Source organism: Microtus ochrogaster, unplaced genomic scaffold, assembly GCF_000317375.1.
Source record: "Microtus ochrogaster isolate Prairie Vole_2 unplaced genomic scaffold, MicOch1.0 UNK27, whole genome shotgun sequence".
NCBI lineage: Eukaryota > Metazoa > Chordata > Mammalia > Rodentia > Cricetidae > Microtus > Microtus ochrogaster.
In genome coordinates, this window is record NW_004949125.1 from 3068008 (window position 1) to 3081388 (window position 13381).

A 13381-nucleotide genomic window follows, 5' to 3' on the forward strand; every position below is an offset into this window, starting at 1 on the left:
TTTTGCTTATCAAAGATCAGGTGTTCAAAGATATGTGGATTGATATCTGGGTCTTCTGTTCAGTTCCATTGGTCCTCCTGTCTGTTCTTATGCCAATACCAGGCTGTTTTCAGTACCGTAGCTCTGTAGTAGAGTTTGAAGTCAGGGATTGTGATGCCTCCAGATGTTCTTTTATTGTACAGGATTGTTTTGGCTATCTTGGGTTTTTTGCTTTTCCAAATGAAGTTGAGTGCCGTTCTTTTGAGGTCTTTGAAGAATTTTGCTGGGATTTTGATGGGCATTGCGTTGAATCTGTAGATTGCTTTGGGTAAGATTGCCATTTTTACTGTGCTAATTCTGCCTACCCAAGAGCATGGGAGATCTTTCTACTTTCTGGTGTCTTCTTCAATTCCTTTCTTCAAAGATTTAAAGTTCTTGTCATACAAGTCTTTCACTTGTTTGGTTAGAGTTACTCTGAGATATTTTATGCTATTTGTGGCTATTGTGGGGGGTTTTGATTCTCTGATTTTTTTTCCCCAACCCTTTTATCATCTTTGTACAGGAGGGCTACTGATTTTTTGCGTTAATCTTGTATCCTGCTACATTACTGAAAGTGTTTATGAGTTGTAGAAGTTCCTTGGTAGAATTTTTGGGATCGCTTATGTAAACTATCATATCATCAGCAAACAGTGAGAGTTTGACTTCTTTTCCAATTTGTATCCCCTTGATATCCCTGTGTTGTCTTATTGCTCTAGCTAGGACTTTAAGAATTATATTGAATAGATATGGAGAGAGTGGACAACCTTGTCTTGTTCCTGATTTCAGTGGAATTGCTGCCCTCTCCCAGTTTTAATGCAGGCCACAGGCTTCTTTCATCTGGAAAATTCACATAAGAAGCATTGCCCAAGTTCTCTTGAGAAGAGGCTGGGGATGTGGCTCAGTTAGCAGAGTGCTTGCCCTGGTGTTCACAAAGCCCTGGGTTTCACCTCCAGTAGTGCCTAAAACCCACATGGTGGTACATGCCTGTCATTCCAGAACTCAGTAGGAAGATCAGGATTCCTAGGTTATCCTTGGCTACTGGGCACATCTGAGGCCAGCCTGGACTACATGCGACACAGTGTAGAAGAAGGAGAAGGAAAAAAACAAAAAGCAAAACCACCAACGGCTGAAAAACTCAAAGGTCTGGCAAACCAGAGATGCCAATGAGGCGAAGTGTAGATGTCCCTGGTGGGGTACAAGAACCCTCTGTGTGCTCACAGCCCCGCTCGTCTTCCTGTCTCCCTGCTTACATATAATCTCGAATTCACACCATTACTGTTCTGGCAGGCTTTCCTGCAGCCCGGCTTGAAAGGCCTGACTCTGGAGGCTTGATTTGCAGACCAACTGCCCCCCTTCAGGGGCAAGGGTGCAGGAGGTCACAGCAGATGCACTGAGCCACGGGTGCAACAGTAAGGACCCAGACTTGGAAAGCAGGAAAATTTGGCGTCATAAGGACCTCTGGTAGTTAGGTAACTTGAGGCACCATAGAGCCTTCCAGCGGTGAAAGTAGAGACAGGCTGCCAGGAAGCATCTAAGGACAACTGAGCAGACAGTGGACATACGGGTAAAGAATGGGCGTGTCTTCTTCTACTGCCCTAACTGGATGGGAGCCTCTTCCAGAGACCTCAGTCTCCAATGTTTCTCTCCTCCCTGAATCGGTTGTGTGTGTGCGCGCGTTATGTATGTGTGCGTGTGTGTGCATGTATGTGTGCGTGTGTGCGCATGCATGTGTGCGTGTGTGCATGTATGTGTGCGTAAATGTGTGCATGTATGTGTGCGTGTGTGTGCATGTATGTGTGCGTGTGTGTGCATGTATGTGTGTCATCCACATGCTCATTTAAAGAGGCCAGAGGAAGGCCGGGCGGTGGTGGCGCACGCCTTTAATCCCAGCACTCGGGAGGCAGAGGCAGGCGGATCTCTGTGAGTTAGAGGCCAGCCTAGACTACAAGATCTAGTGCCAGGACAGGCTCCAAAGCTACAGAGAAACCCTGTCTTGAAAAAAACTAAAAAAAAAAAGAGGCCAGAGGAAGATGTTGGGTGCTCTCCGTTTATCACACTCCAGCTTATTCCCTTAAGACAGGGTATCTCACCGAACCTGGAGCAAGGCCAGCAGCCAGCCAGGACCAGCATTCTCTTATCTCTGCCCCAGTCCAACCCTAGGGTTACAGGCACAAGAGTATCCATGGATGGTTTTTTACATGGGTGCTAAAGATTCAAACTCAGGTCCTCATGCTTGCCCCACAAACTCTCTCACCCACTGAGCTATCTCCTAGTGCCCTGTCCCCAGATTTTTTTTACCTCTCCCTCTCCTTGCTGCTGGATTCTTTCCAGAAGCATTTGTACATCCACGGGACCAGGCAGTTCCCACTGTTCCCTCATCTGCCCATCCCTCCTTCCCTTCTCCCACCTGGCACGAGCCCCGTCACTTCCCTAGACAACTCTCCCTCTCACGGGACCAGCCACCTCCACTGTTGGAGAGTCACCCAGGAAGGGGGCGTCAGCGAGGAACTGACTAGATCAGGTCACCCTGTGGATACATCTGTGAGGGATTTTTCTGGGTTGTGATGGAAAGCCCCATCCTGTATGTGGGCAGCTCCACAAAGAGCAAACTCCATAATGCCTATAAAACTGTTTAGAAAAAATTTATTTTGAACACATGAAAGGAAAATTTAGAGATATCCCCCAAATAAAACACAGAAGATCCTTTCCAAGGTGATGGGGAATCCCAACAGGTGTCCCTGAGCAGTGCCCAGTGCTGCGCACAAGCATGGGTCTCTCCCTCCGCACTCTGAGCTCACGGAGCTGCGGAAACCGTGTGCTGGTGGCAGAGACACGGCACATTCCTGAGGCAGGGCAAATGGACCCGAGGGGCGGCTTACCCGCCAGCGTTCCCTGGTGGCGGGCTGAGTGTGCATGAGTGCCACTGTCACTCGAGACTGGCATATTTAACACCCGCAGCGCTCTCTGCGGAGGGCTGAGTGCACTCCCTTTCATCCATCCAATCTGGATATTTAACATGACCAGGCAGGAGGCACCTGGGCACCAGCAACTTGGGACATCAGTACCAAGATGGTTCTACCAGCTGGAGAGACCACCTGCTGCCTCCCAAGGGTTCTTGTCCCTGGGGCCAGCATCCCTCTCTCCGAAGGCGGAATTCCTTGGCCCAGGTGCAAGGCACACAGCCGCTTGGCGGCTTAGAAGGGCAGCCTAGCGGATGGGCCTGAATGGAAACGTCACGCCTGAGATGAAGGTGTGCCCTGGGTGTGTAGGCAGGGCTGGGTGGGCAGCTGGGTGGGCTGGCACAGCGCCATAGGCGAGCGGGGGGGTGTGGATGTGCGGGTAGAACCCAGGGGGAAGAGCGGTGTGTGGCGACTGTTGCACTGGGCCTGAGATCACCAGCTGGAGCAGGCTGCAAACACAAGGAAAGAGATTAGGTCCAAGGCCCCAAGCCCAGTGTGACCACCTGGGCATCCAGCTTGTTCTCCCAATAGTACAAGCCTGATAGCACTCCAGAAGCTGTCTGTCCCTCACACATCTCGTGCGTCAGGGCCTCCTGCAGCTGAATTGGGGCACAGGAGACTGAGAAGGGAAGGAAGTGGAGGGGTGAGCAAGATCTAGGCCAAGACTGAGAGAGAAGGACCCGTGGGGATAAAGCTAGAACCCCACCAAGGATGGGTGGAGGCGCTCTACACAGAACCATGGGCTATGGGACAGCCATACCCCTCAGCCCTCAGAACTTAAGGTTCATGGAAGTAGTCTCTGGGCTGGCTAGTTTTATGTCAAGTTAGAGTTATCAGAAAGGAGGGAGCCTCAGTTGAGAAAATGCCTCCGTAATATCCGGCTGTCCGTTGTAGGTGCTGTCAGCCCTAGGCTTTCTATAAGGAAGCAGGCTGAACAAGCCATGAGGAGCAAGCCACCCCATCATGCCCTCTGCAGCAGCGCCTGCCTCCAGGTTCCTGTCCTGACTCCCTTCACTGATGAACAGTGATGTGGAAGTGTAAGCCCAATAGGCCTGTCCTCCCCAAGTTGCTTGGCCACGGTGTTTCATCATAGCAATGGTCACCCCAGCTCAGACAGCTTCCATGCCAGCCTGGGTCAATGCCCATTCACGGTGCTATCTGAGGGCAGCAACACGGCCACCAGGAAAATATGAATTCAGGTTGAGTCTTGACTGAACTCCATATATAAGCCCCAGAGAATGGCTTTTCTTTCTTTTTTTTAATATAAGGTATTACTTTTACTAAATAAGTAATACTTATTTTTGTACACTGTTGTTCAGCTTGTCTAAAGGCAGCAGGGCTCCTCCCACTCTTCTATGTTAGTTAGCCCTGATTCAGTTCCAGGAAATCGGAAAGTTTTCCTCTTATTCCCCAGACTATACTACAAATGGATTTCAGAGCACAAAAGTAAAATGAAGTACATATAATAGAACAGTTCTAAGTATTGACAAGTTTTCTTTGGAATTAGGTAAATTTTGGCTTCTTCTCAACACTCTGTACTCAGATCCACAGCCCTGGAAGAGCTGAGTGGAGGTGAAAGACACATTCATGTAACAGCAAAGTTACCGCGGCCAGCTCAAACAAGAGCATAATGGCGACCATCGTCAGAACTGACACAGTCTCAGTACTGGACTGTGGGCACTGCTGAGATCCAGAGTCTGATGCGTCTCAGCCCCTGGAACTCCTGAGCCCCAGGGCCTATGATACCAAGGCCCTTCCAGGACCCTGAGGTCTACTGTGAACCTTTCCAGCACCCTTCTTCCTTCCCTTTCTCCATCCTCCACCTCCTGGAATTCCCCGCCCCGAGTTCGGGGCTGGTCTGAGACCTGGCTCCTTTCCAGTAATCAGCATGATCAGAACCTCCCTGCTTTAAAGCTCAGCACATCCATCCACCTTGAACTCAGTTTGTCAAGCAACCCGGGATCTCCACACTGAGGACGCAGGCACCTCCAGCCTCCAGCTTAAGTCTCTGCTCACTCCTGTTCAGAGTCACTGAACCTCAGCCTGGCCATGTGCCCAGCCTTCCAAGTGATCCTCTCACCCCCTCAGCCCCTAATTCCGCCATGCTGCACCTCCCTGTGTGCTGTCTATATGACATGGCTTTATGCGGTGACAGCCTGCCCCCAGGCGGACCCTCCTACCTAAAGGAGAGGTAGGACTGCACACACCCTCCTGTAGACCCAGAGCCCACAGGAGCCCTCGGCCAGTACTGTGGGCATGAGGAGTGCTGGCACAGCTAAAGGGCCAAAACTCCTCTAAGGCCTTTTCAAAAAACAAGAAACAACCACACAGATTTACTTTTTTTTTTTTTCCGTGTATGGATGTTTAGCCTGTGTGTATGTCTGTGTACCACATGCACACAGTACCCACAGAGGCCAGAGGCATTAGGTCTTCTGGAACTGGAGTTACAGCTGATTTTAAACCAAACTCAGGTCCTCTGCAGAGCAAGTGCTCTCAACCACTGAGCTAACTCTTCAGCCCTCTAAGCCTTCATTTACATCACAGTATCTTTTTTTTTTTTTTTTCCCGAGACAGGGTTTCTCTGTGGTTTTGGAGCCTGTCCTGGAATTAGCTCTTGTAGACCAGGCTGGTCTTGAACCACAGTATCTTTTTGTTGCGGTAACTCTGGGCAGCCAGGCAGCGGTGGCGTGGGCGTGGGCCTTTAATCCGAACAGGCTAATCTCAGAATTCAAGGGCAGCCTAGTCTACAGGGTGAATTCCAAAACAGGTAGGGTTATGCATAGAAATCCTGTCTCAAACAAAACAAAACAACACCCCCCCCCCACCAAAAAAAAAAAAAAAAAACCTCTGGATGAGAAGCTCAATAAAAACATTTAAAAGCCAGGTAAATTCAAGGACAGTCAGGGCTCCATGGCCAGACCCTGTCTCAAGCAAGCAAGCAAACAAACCAAAAAACATATTAAGCCCAGAGAGCACTACAGAGGCCAAACTGGCAAACCCTTCTAGAGATTTAGCATTTCCAGAAGTTTCCGGTCTGGTTGGAAAGTCAACACAAACCAAGACATCAGAACTCATAGTAACACAAGTGAAACTCAATTGTCGTGGAGCCAGATTGTTCCCTATGATGACCGCGACTATGGAAGGACCCAGAGACAGAGGAGAGATTTTCAGTCTCACCTTCACCACCCTAGAGGGAACTGAGACTCAGAGGCACATACAGAGACTGCCCAAATGCCACCGTAAACCTCTCAGAAGCCACCAGCACACCTAGTTCTGGGCCCGGTCCCTCGCAAACAGATGTAACTTGGGGTCCCCTGAGAGTGACAGCACGCCATCCTCAGTACATACTAATTCTGGCCTCCCATTTAAGGACAGTCACAGAAGTGAACCGCCGGGTTCTGAAAGGGACACTGTGACCAAGCCCTGCTCTGACAGAAAATTACCATCCAGCGGCTCTGAGTGACACTGGGAGGACGCTGCTGTCTCCCAAACTCCAGCAAGAGGGCCACTGAGCCTGCTTTTCCCTATAGAAAGCTCATCAGTGGGAACTCTGCCCCCTGCAGCCCAGCTCCGCCCCCTGCCGCCAGGCTTCCCCAGGAAAGCAGCTCTGTCCTGCTTTGCCTTCCAGCATCCCCACCCTGCCCCAGCAGTGCCAACCCACTTAGAGACTAGGATACCTACTTGTTATGGGGTAGCCGGGAACACAAGGTTCTCAGGTCATCTGAAACCAAGGAGACATGAGGTTAGATCCGGGGAGACTGAGTGCTGAGGTTCTTAACAAGAATACTGGACAGACAGCAGCAGGGACTGTTGTGGCAAGTTTTCAGGCTCCTTAAAAGCAGGGCTCTCCTGTATGGTAGTTTTCAATTCAAAAACACACCCCAAGGGGATGGAGAGATGGCTAAGTGGTTAAGAGCACTGACTGTTCTTCTAGAGTACCTGAGATTGATTCCCAGCAGCCACGTGGCAGCTCACAACTGTCTGTAATACCCAGATCTGACACCTAACACAGATATGCATGCAGGCAAAGTAACAACGTACATTAAAATATAAAACAAAACATAAAACACAAATGGAAGGAACCACTTAGGAAGGGGTAGCCCTGAGGACAATCTGTTGAGTTTCAGGGAGAGAATCAGAAGTCAGGGCTCTCACCGGTTATCAAATACCGAGGGTAAGTGGGGGGAACTCATCACTGGCAACCCTCAGCTGAGGACACAAGCAACAGTCCATCAGACAGCAAACAGCAACAGGGCTGGCGCCACAGCTCAGTGGCAGGGTGCTCACTTAGCACGCAGGAGGCCCTAGCTCAGTCTCTAGAACTGCCTGCCCTCCCACCAAAGGAGGGAACCAGACAGGGAACACATCCAGGCATGGTGGCTCACTCCCATAATCCTAGCACTCAAGGGCAGAGGCAGAAAAACTGCCATGAGTTTCAGGCTAGCCGGGGCTACAAAGCAAGCTTTCTCCCCCACCCCAGCTCTCCCTCACACACAGACCCCAAAAACTTAGTCCCCCAGGGAAAAGTTCTGTATACTCTAGTGGCCCTGTGCCAAAAGAGTCAGGCAGTAGCTAAATGTCCTACAGAGAGTGCATTAGCACCCCAATGCAGGGGACTCTGGGGGTATTCCAGGACTTTCCACCAACCTCCCTTGTGGTTACCAGGATAGGGAGCAAGTCCTAAAAGCAGAAAAGGAGGTGCCTGTCTAGGACCCCCTGTCCTTTCTGCCTACACCAGGGGGCCGTGGGGTCAGCAATTACCTCTAGTGCAGAGCAAGGCCCCTGATGCCATGGCCACCTGCAATGCCTGGGCCAAGCGGTCCAGTGCAAGCTCGATCTCCTGGGAGGCATTGAGGGGGTTCAGTTCATCTGCCAGTCTGTTGATCTCCTCCACAAGCGGGACCATGTGGTCAAACAGGATGAGTCCCAGGCGCCCGTACAGGTTCTTCTCGGTCAGGTGCAGCTGGAGCGTCATCAGGACTTGCAGCACACTTAGATGGAGCTTTGAGTACAGCAGGTGTGAGTCTCTGTCCGTGCCCGTGCCCGAGTCCTTGGCGACCTTGTGACCCAAGTGGCCATTGGAGAGGCGAGGCTTCTTCCTCTTGTAAGCCAGAGGGGCCTTCACGCACCAGCGGATCAGTCCGATGAGGGGCGTGAGCTCTAAGAATCCTACAGGCAGGTTGGTGGCAATGGGAGTATTTAAAAACGTGATGAGAATCAGCCTCGGGTCCTCGAAGATCCAGCTGACAATCATTTCAAGCAAGTCCAAAGGTGGGATGAGGTCATCTGCAAAGAGACATTCAGTTGGGAGAGGCCTTGGAGGCAGGAGCGGAGTGGACAGTGGGTGACAACGGATGCAATCTCACGGTCTTCCTGTCTGGTGTTCAAGTTCACCCATCTCCCATCTCTTTTCCTATACCTGCTCCATGGCTTAATGTCCTGTCCCCAGTGTCCAGGACCTATGGCCAAGGTCAAGGCCCCTCGCAAAAGAAAACAAAAAAACCAAACCCCAAAACACCCCAGTAAGTTAATTCCCTTGAGCCACATCACTCACCCCAACTTGTATTTATTATTTATTTGTTTGTTTATGGGGGTGCCATGGGGCATATGTGGAGGTCAAAGGACAACCTGCATGAGTTCCTTCTCTTTGGCACTGTATGTGGGTCTCAGGGACTGAACTCAAGTTGTCAGCTGGGTGGCACATGCTTCTATGCACTGAGACACAAGACCTACCAGTTCCCAGCTCAGAACTACCAGCATACTTCACCCGTCTCTGGGTGCAGGTTTCTACCCTATATCCAGTGTGTCCCCCATAGCACAGTGACAGCTGCAGTGGCCTTCAGAGAGTCGCTTAGAGTCTCACCAGTCAACTGTCAGTCACCAATGACCGTCTCAGCCCCAACCAGCCTGACTCCTGAACAGCACTAAGGACAACGGAAGTTGGCACTGACTATCAAGGTCTGGTCCTGATCCTTTAGACAGACAGACCCACTTAATCCACACAGCACCCCAGATGTTCCCAGGAAACAGAGGCAAGATGCTGTTGAGTCCTTTCTTGGGATTCATTGTCAGCACATGGTGGGCCTGTATCTGACCCTGGCAGCCTGGCTTTTACACCACCATGCTACACTGCTCAATTTGCATACAGCTCCAGGATGAAGTAGTCTCAGCTCTGGGAAAGCAAAGCACAACTAAGTCCCTTCCTGCGCTAGGCTCAAGCATATCAGAGAAGAACTTGGAAAGCAAGGCACGTGCTCCCTCTATTGCAATAAGGTTTCCAGCCTCTCTTCCTCTGGAAGACAGTCCTTTCTGAGACTGTTCCCACTCTGTGTCAAATGTGTCCCTCCAGCAGTAGGCAGCAGCTCTGGTCTACAACCTTCTATGGCAATCCTGCTTTGTCCCTCGATTTCCCAAGGACAATGTGAGTAATGCCATCTCCATTTCCAGCATATGCCCAGGCCTCGGTGGAGACGCCGCAGTGGCCTGATGGCAACATGTGCACAGGTAAAGGGGGAATCTGTGATCTGCCTGTGTGCATGTGCCATGTGTGCTTAGTGACTGAATTCTCCATCCCCACAAAGGAGGCCCAGGCTCTTAACTCTGCCCAGCAAGAAGTGGAACTGTGTGGTGGGGGGATTTTCTCCTTTTGCTGGCATGGAGGTACCGACTCCCCCAGAATGCTGTCTTCAGCAGCCCCCAAAGGCAGCACTGCAGTGGAGGTACTGACTCCCCCGGAATGCTGTCTTTGGCAGCCCCCGAAGGCAGCACTGCACACCATTTTGATAGCTGTCTTCATGGCTGGGGCCAGGGCTGGTCACTGCGGCTTATGTGAAAACATCCTGTCTGGGACACACAGCACAACAGCGGCTCCCCAGGCCTGACTTTCCAGTCCACGTGCAATCACCCACTCTCAATGTCAAGGCCCACGTCCATCCTGTTGGTCTACGGTGATGGACGGACTGCAAGGAACTGCAATGAGGTGACTAGGTCTGGTGACATCTCTCCCACTGGAAAGTCAAAGGCCCAAGTGCAAATGCTGGCTAGTAACTGCTCTTAGGAACTTTGACAAGAGTGACCAAGGAAGCTCTACCTTGGCAGCAGGGCTCTGCTTCAACCTCAGAGGCAGACCACTTGAGGAAAGAGCATGGGGCTACAAGGGAATGCATCTGCATTCTATTTCCAAGTGAATGTTCTAGAGAGTAACAAAGGTTAGGTTTACCTATTTTATCTTATGCACATCAGTGTTTTGCCTGCGAGTGTGTATGTGCACTACATGCATGCAACTCAACCAGGGTTCTCTGTAAAAGCAACAAGTGCAGCCGGGTGGTGGTGGCACACACCTTTAATCCCAGCACTCGGGAGGCAGAGACAGGCGGATCTCTGTGAGTTTAAGGCCAGCCTGGTCTACAGAGCGAATGTCAGGACAGGCCCCAAAGCTACAGAGAAACCCTGTCTAGAAAAAACAAACCCCCTTCCCCCAGAAAGCAACAACGGGTAAGAAGTAAATGGAGACACACATATAATAAAGGCAGCTGACGAACAGGAAGTAGGTAATATTCCCGAAGGCTCTCAAACTGCTGGCTTAGCTATCAGATCCGGACAAGGCACCACTGTCAACCCTCAGGGCAGAAGGCAGGAGGAGGAACTGAACCCTGAGCACAAAAGCAGGCCCAGGGCTTCACTCTACACAGAAAGCCACGCATACCTTTGCATCATGGGAAAACAATGAGCCCGAGCCACACAGGACTGCGGGGCCATGGAAGACACAGGTGAGGAAGGACTTAAGCAGGATAGCCCTGCCTGTCCTATCGACCCTGTTCCTGGAAATCTGTCCATGACAGAGGACATAGGCAGCAAAGCCTGAGCCCTCTGCCCCCATTTAACCAGTCAGTCGACTGCTACCTGACAGGGACAAGGGACAATGGGCTTTTCCTGGTTAAGCCAAACGCTCTCCTGGCTAGCACGGGAATCTACTGAGAGCCGCTGAGGAAGTCTTAGAACTGTAAACCTGGGACTGAGGGTGCAGCACTGCCAAGGAAGAACTGCGCTGAAACGGTTTCCCTACTGGGGTGACGGCTCCGTGGGCAAAGGTGCTCGGTGCCAGTTCTGACAACCTGAGTTCCACACACAGGACCCAAATGGAGAAAGGAGTTGCCCTCTGACCTACACACACACACACACACACACACACACACACGCAGTGGTATGCAAATGCCCACACATAAACACGCAAAATAAATAAATGTAATATTAAAAAATCCTAAAGGTTTAACCCCAAGGTTAGAGAAATGGCTCAACAGTTAAGAGTACTGGCTGCCCTTCCAGGAGACCTGGGCTGCTCACTACTGTCTGCAACTATAGTCCTGGGCATTCAGCACCCTCTTCTGGCCTCCACGGGCACCAGGCAAGCATGTGATGCAGACACACATGCAGGCAAAACACATCCGCACACAGAAGAAAAAGAGGAAGAGAGGAGGAAGATGAGGAGAAAGAGAAGGAGGACAATCTTTAAAAAGTCATAAAATAAGGCCAGGCGGTGGTGGTACACGCCTTTAGTCACAGAACTCAGTCAGAACTCAGAGGCAGATGGATCTCTGAGTTCTAGGCCAGAGTGGGTTCTAGGACAGCCAGGGATACACAGAGAAACCTTTGGTCTTAAAAAATAAAAATAAATATGTAAATAATACAATAAAAAGAGCACTTGCTGTTCTCCCAGAGGACATGAGTTTGGCTCCCAGTTCCTACACAGGGCAGCTCACGCTACCTGTGACTTCAGCTTCAAGGAACCTGACCCCTCTTCTGGCCCTCTTGGGTACCCACTCTTACCTGTACCTACTCACACACACACGCAAATAGTCAAGAATGAATCTTGGGGGAGGCAGGTCATATCTATGGAAAGGGAGCTATCTCAGCCCCCAGCTTGGGCTTTTTATGCTCATTCTCACCACTCAGACCCAAGCAACTGGGAAGAACTAAACCAATGGAAAAGGTCTGGATGCCAACCTTCTGGCTTAAGCCCACAGTCAGGATGTACACTTCACAGTTAAAAAGTCAGTGCAAGGGGCTGGTGAGTGGTTAAGGGCACTCACCACTCTCTCGGGGCCTGAGTTCAGTTCCCCATGCAGGGACGATCTGTAACCCAGCTTCAAGAGACCTGACATCCTCTGCTGGTCTCTGTGGGCACTACACACATGTGGCAAACACATGCATTGTACACACACACACACACAATAATAACAAAACCAAAACAAAAGCCAATGTGGTCGCAGGCACATGGGATGTAGTTTCATGGCAGAACGCTTGCCTAGCATGCACAGAACCTTGGGCTCTACCCCGATGCAGCTCAAAGATAAATGCACCAAGCTGACGTTCCCTAGGAGGTGCTTTGACAGGAACGACTTGACACTTACCTGACGACAGGTCGTAGAGCGCAGTCACGGACGTTATAAACTGGCAGCAGAAACGGGGACTGGCGCTGAAGATCTGCTTCAGAGTCTGAACCGAGCCTGGCACCAAACAGCAGTAGTCATCCACGAGGGCCCTGGCAAGTCTCACACAGTAGACCACTGGCGTTCGCTGGAAAGAAGCCGACAGTACACATCACTAAGGAATCTGAGCTAGCAGGCCACAGCTGTATATAAACAGTAAACCTGCCTGAGTGGATAGAGGCACTGGGGATGGGGAGGGGGGATCTGTGGAACCAGCCCACCTGTCACCCGCTGACTTTGATAAGATGGCTGCTGAGACCAGACACCACAAATCAAAGCTAGCCATTATTCCCACTTTGAGGTTGGGAAGTCTGTGAACTGTCAGGTGATGAAATGTCCTAGCTGGGCACAGTAATCCATGCCGTAAGATCAGTGCTAGGAAGCCTAAGGCAAAAGGATCCAGAGTTTTGGCTAGCCTCGTCTTTTAAGATTTTTTTCTTTTTTGATTGGTTTTTCAAGACAGGATTTCTCTGTGTAGCGTTGGCTATCCTAGAACTACCTTTGTAGATCAGGCTGGCCTCAAACTCACAGAGATCTGCCTGCCTCTGCCTCCCGAGTGCTGGGATTAAAGGCATGCGCCACCATTGCCCGGCCCAAGTGCAAGATTTTATTTTTAGCGGTGTGTATAGCAGTTTCTGTGAGTGTGAGCACGTGAGTACAGGCACTGAGGGAGGCCAGAGGAGAGGGGCTGCTATCCTGAGCTGGAGGGCTAGGCAGTTGCAAGCTGCCTGGCTTGGGTGCTAGGAACTAAATGTGCGTCCTCAGTAAGAAGAGAATGTGCTCCTAACCACTAAGCCATTCCGCTATCCCTTTGCACACCGTTTTTAAGATCTAATCATTTTGCCTAGGAAACAGATTTTTCATTTATTCTGAAGATGAGGCCATTTTTCCTAATAAAAAAAACTAATTTGGGCC

At 50.7% G+C, this 13381-nt stretch overlaps 1 protein-coding gene across 2 annotated transcripts in view; it reads right to left on the reverse strand.

Annotated features, from left to right (window-relative positions):
* Window positions 1–2641: 2641 nt before the first annotated feature.
* CUNH7orf26 (chromosome unknown C7orf26 homolog) overlaps window positions 2642–13381 on the reverse strand; it is a 13167-nt gene continuing 2427 nt past the window's right edge. The window contains exons 3-6 of one of the 2 annotated variants that reach the window (XM_005368013.2): window positions 12389–12554; window positions 7740–8264; window positions 6660–6699; window positions 2642–3427 (exon numbers count right to left, since the gene is read on the reverse strand). In XM_005368013.2, coding sequence (XP_005368070.1) covers window positions 3226–3427; window positions 6660–6699; window positions 7740–8264; window positions 12389–12554 — 933 coding nt within the window. In that variant the 3' untranslated portion in view covers window positions 2642–3225. Of the gene's footprint in view, window positions 3428–5557; window positions 5723–6659; window positions 6700–7739; window positions 8265–12388; window positions 12555–13381 lie in introns of those variants that run through there. The other variant, XM_026789751.1, reaches the window with a different exon arrangement.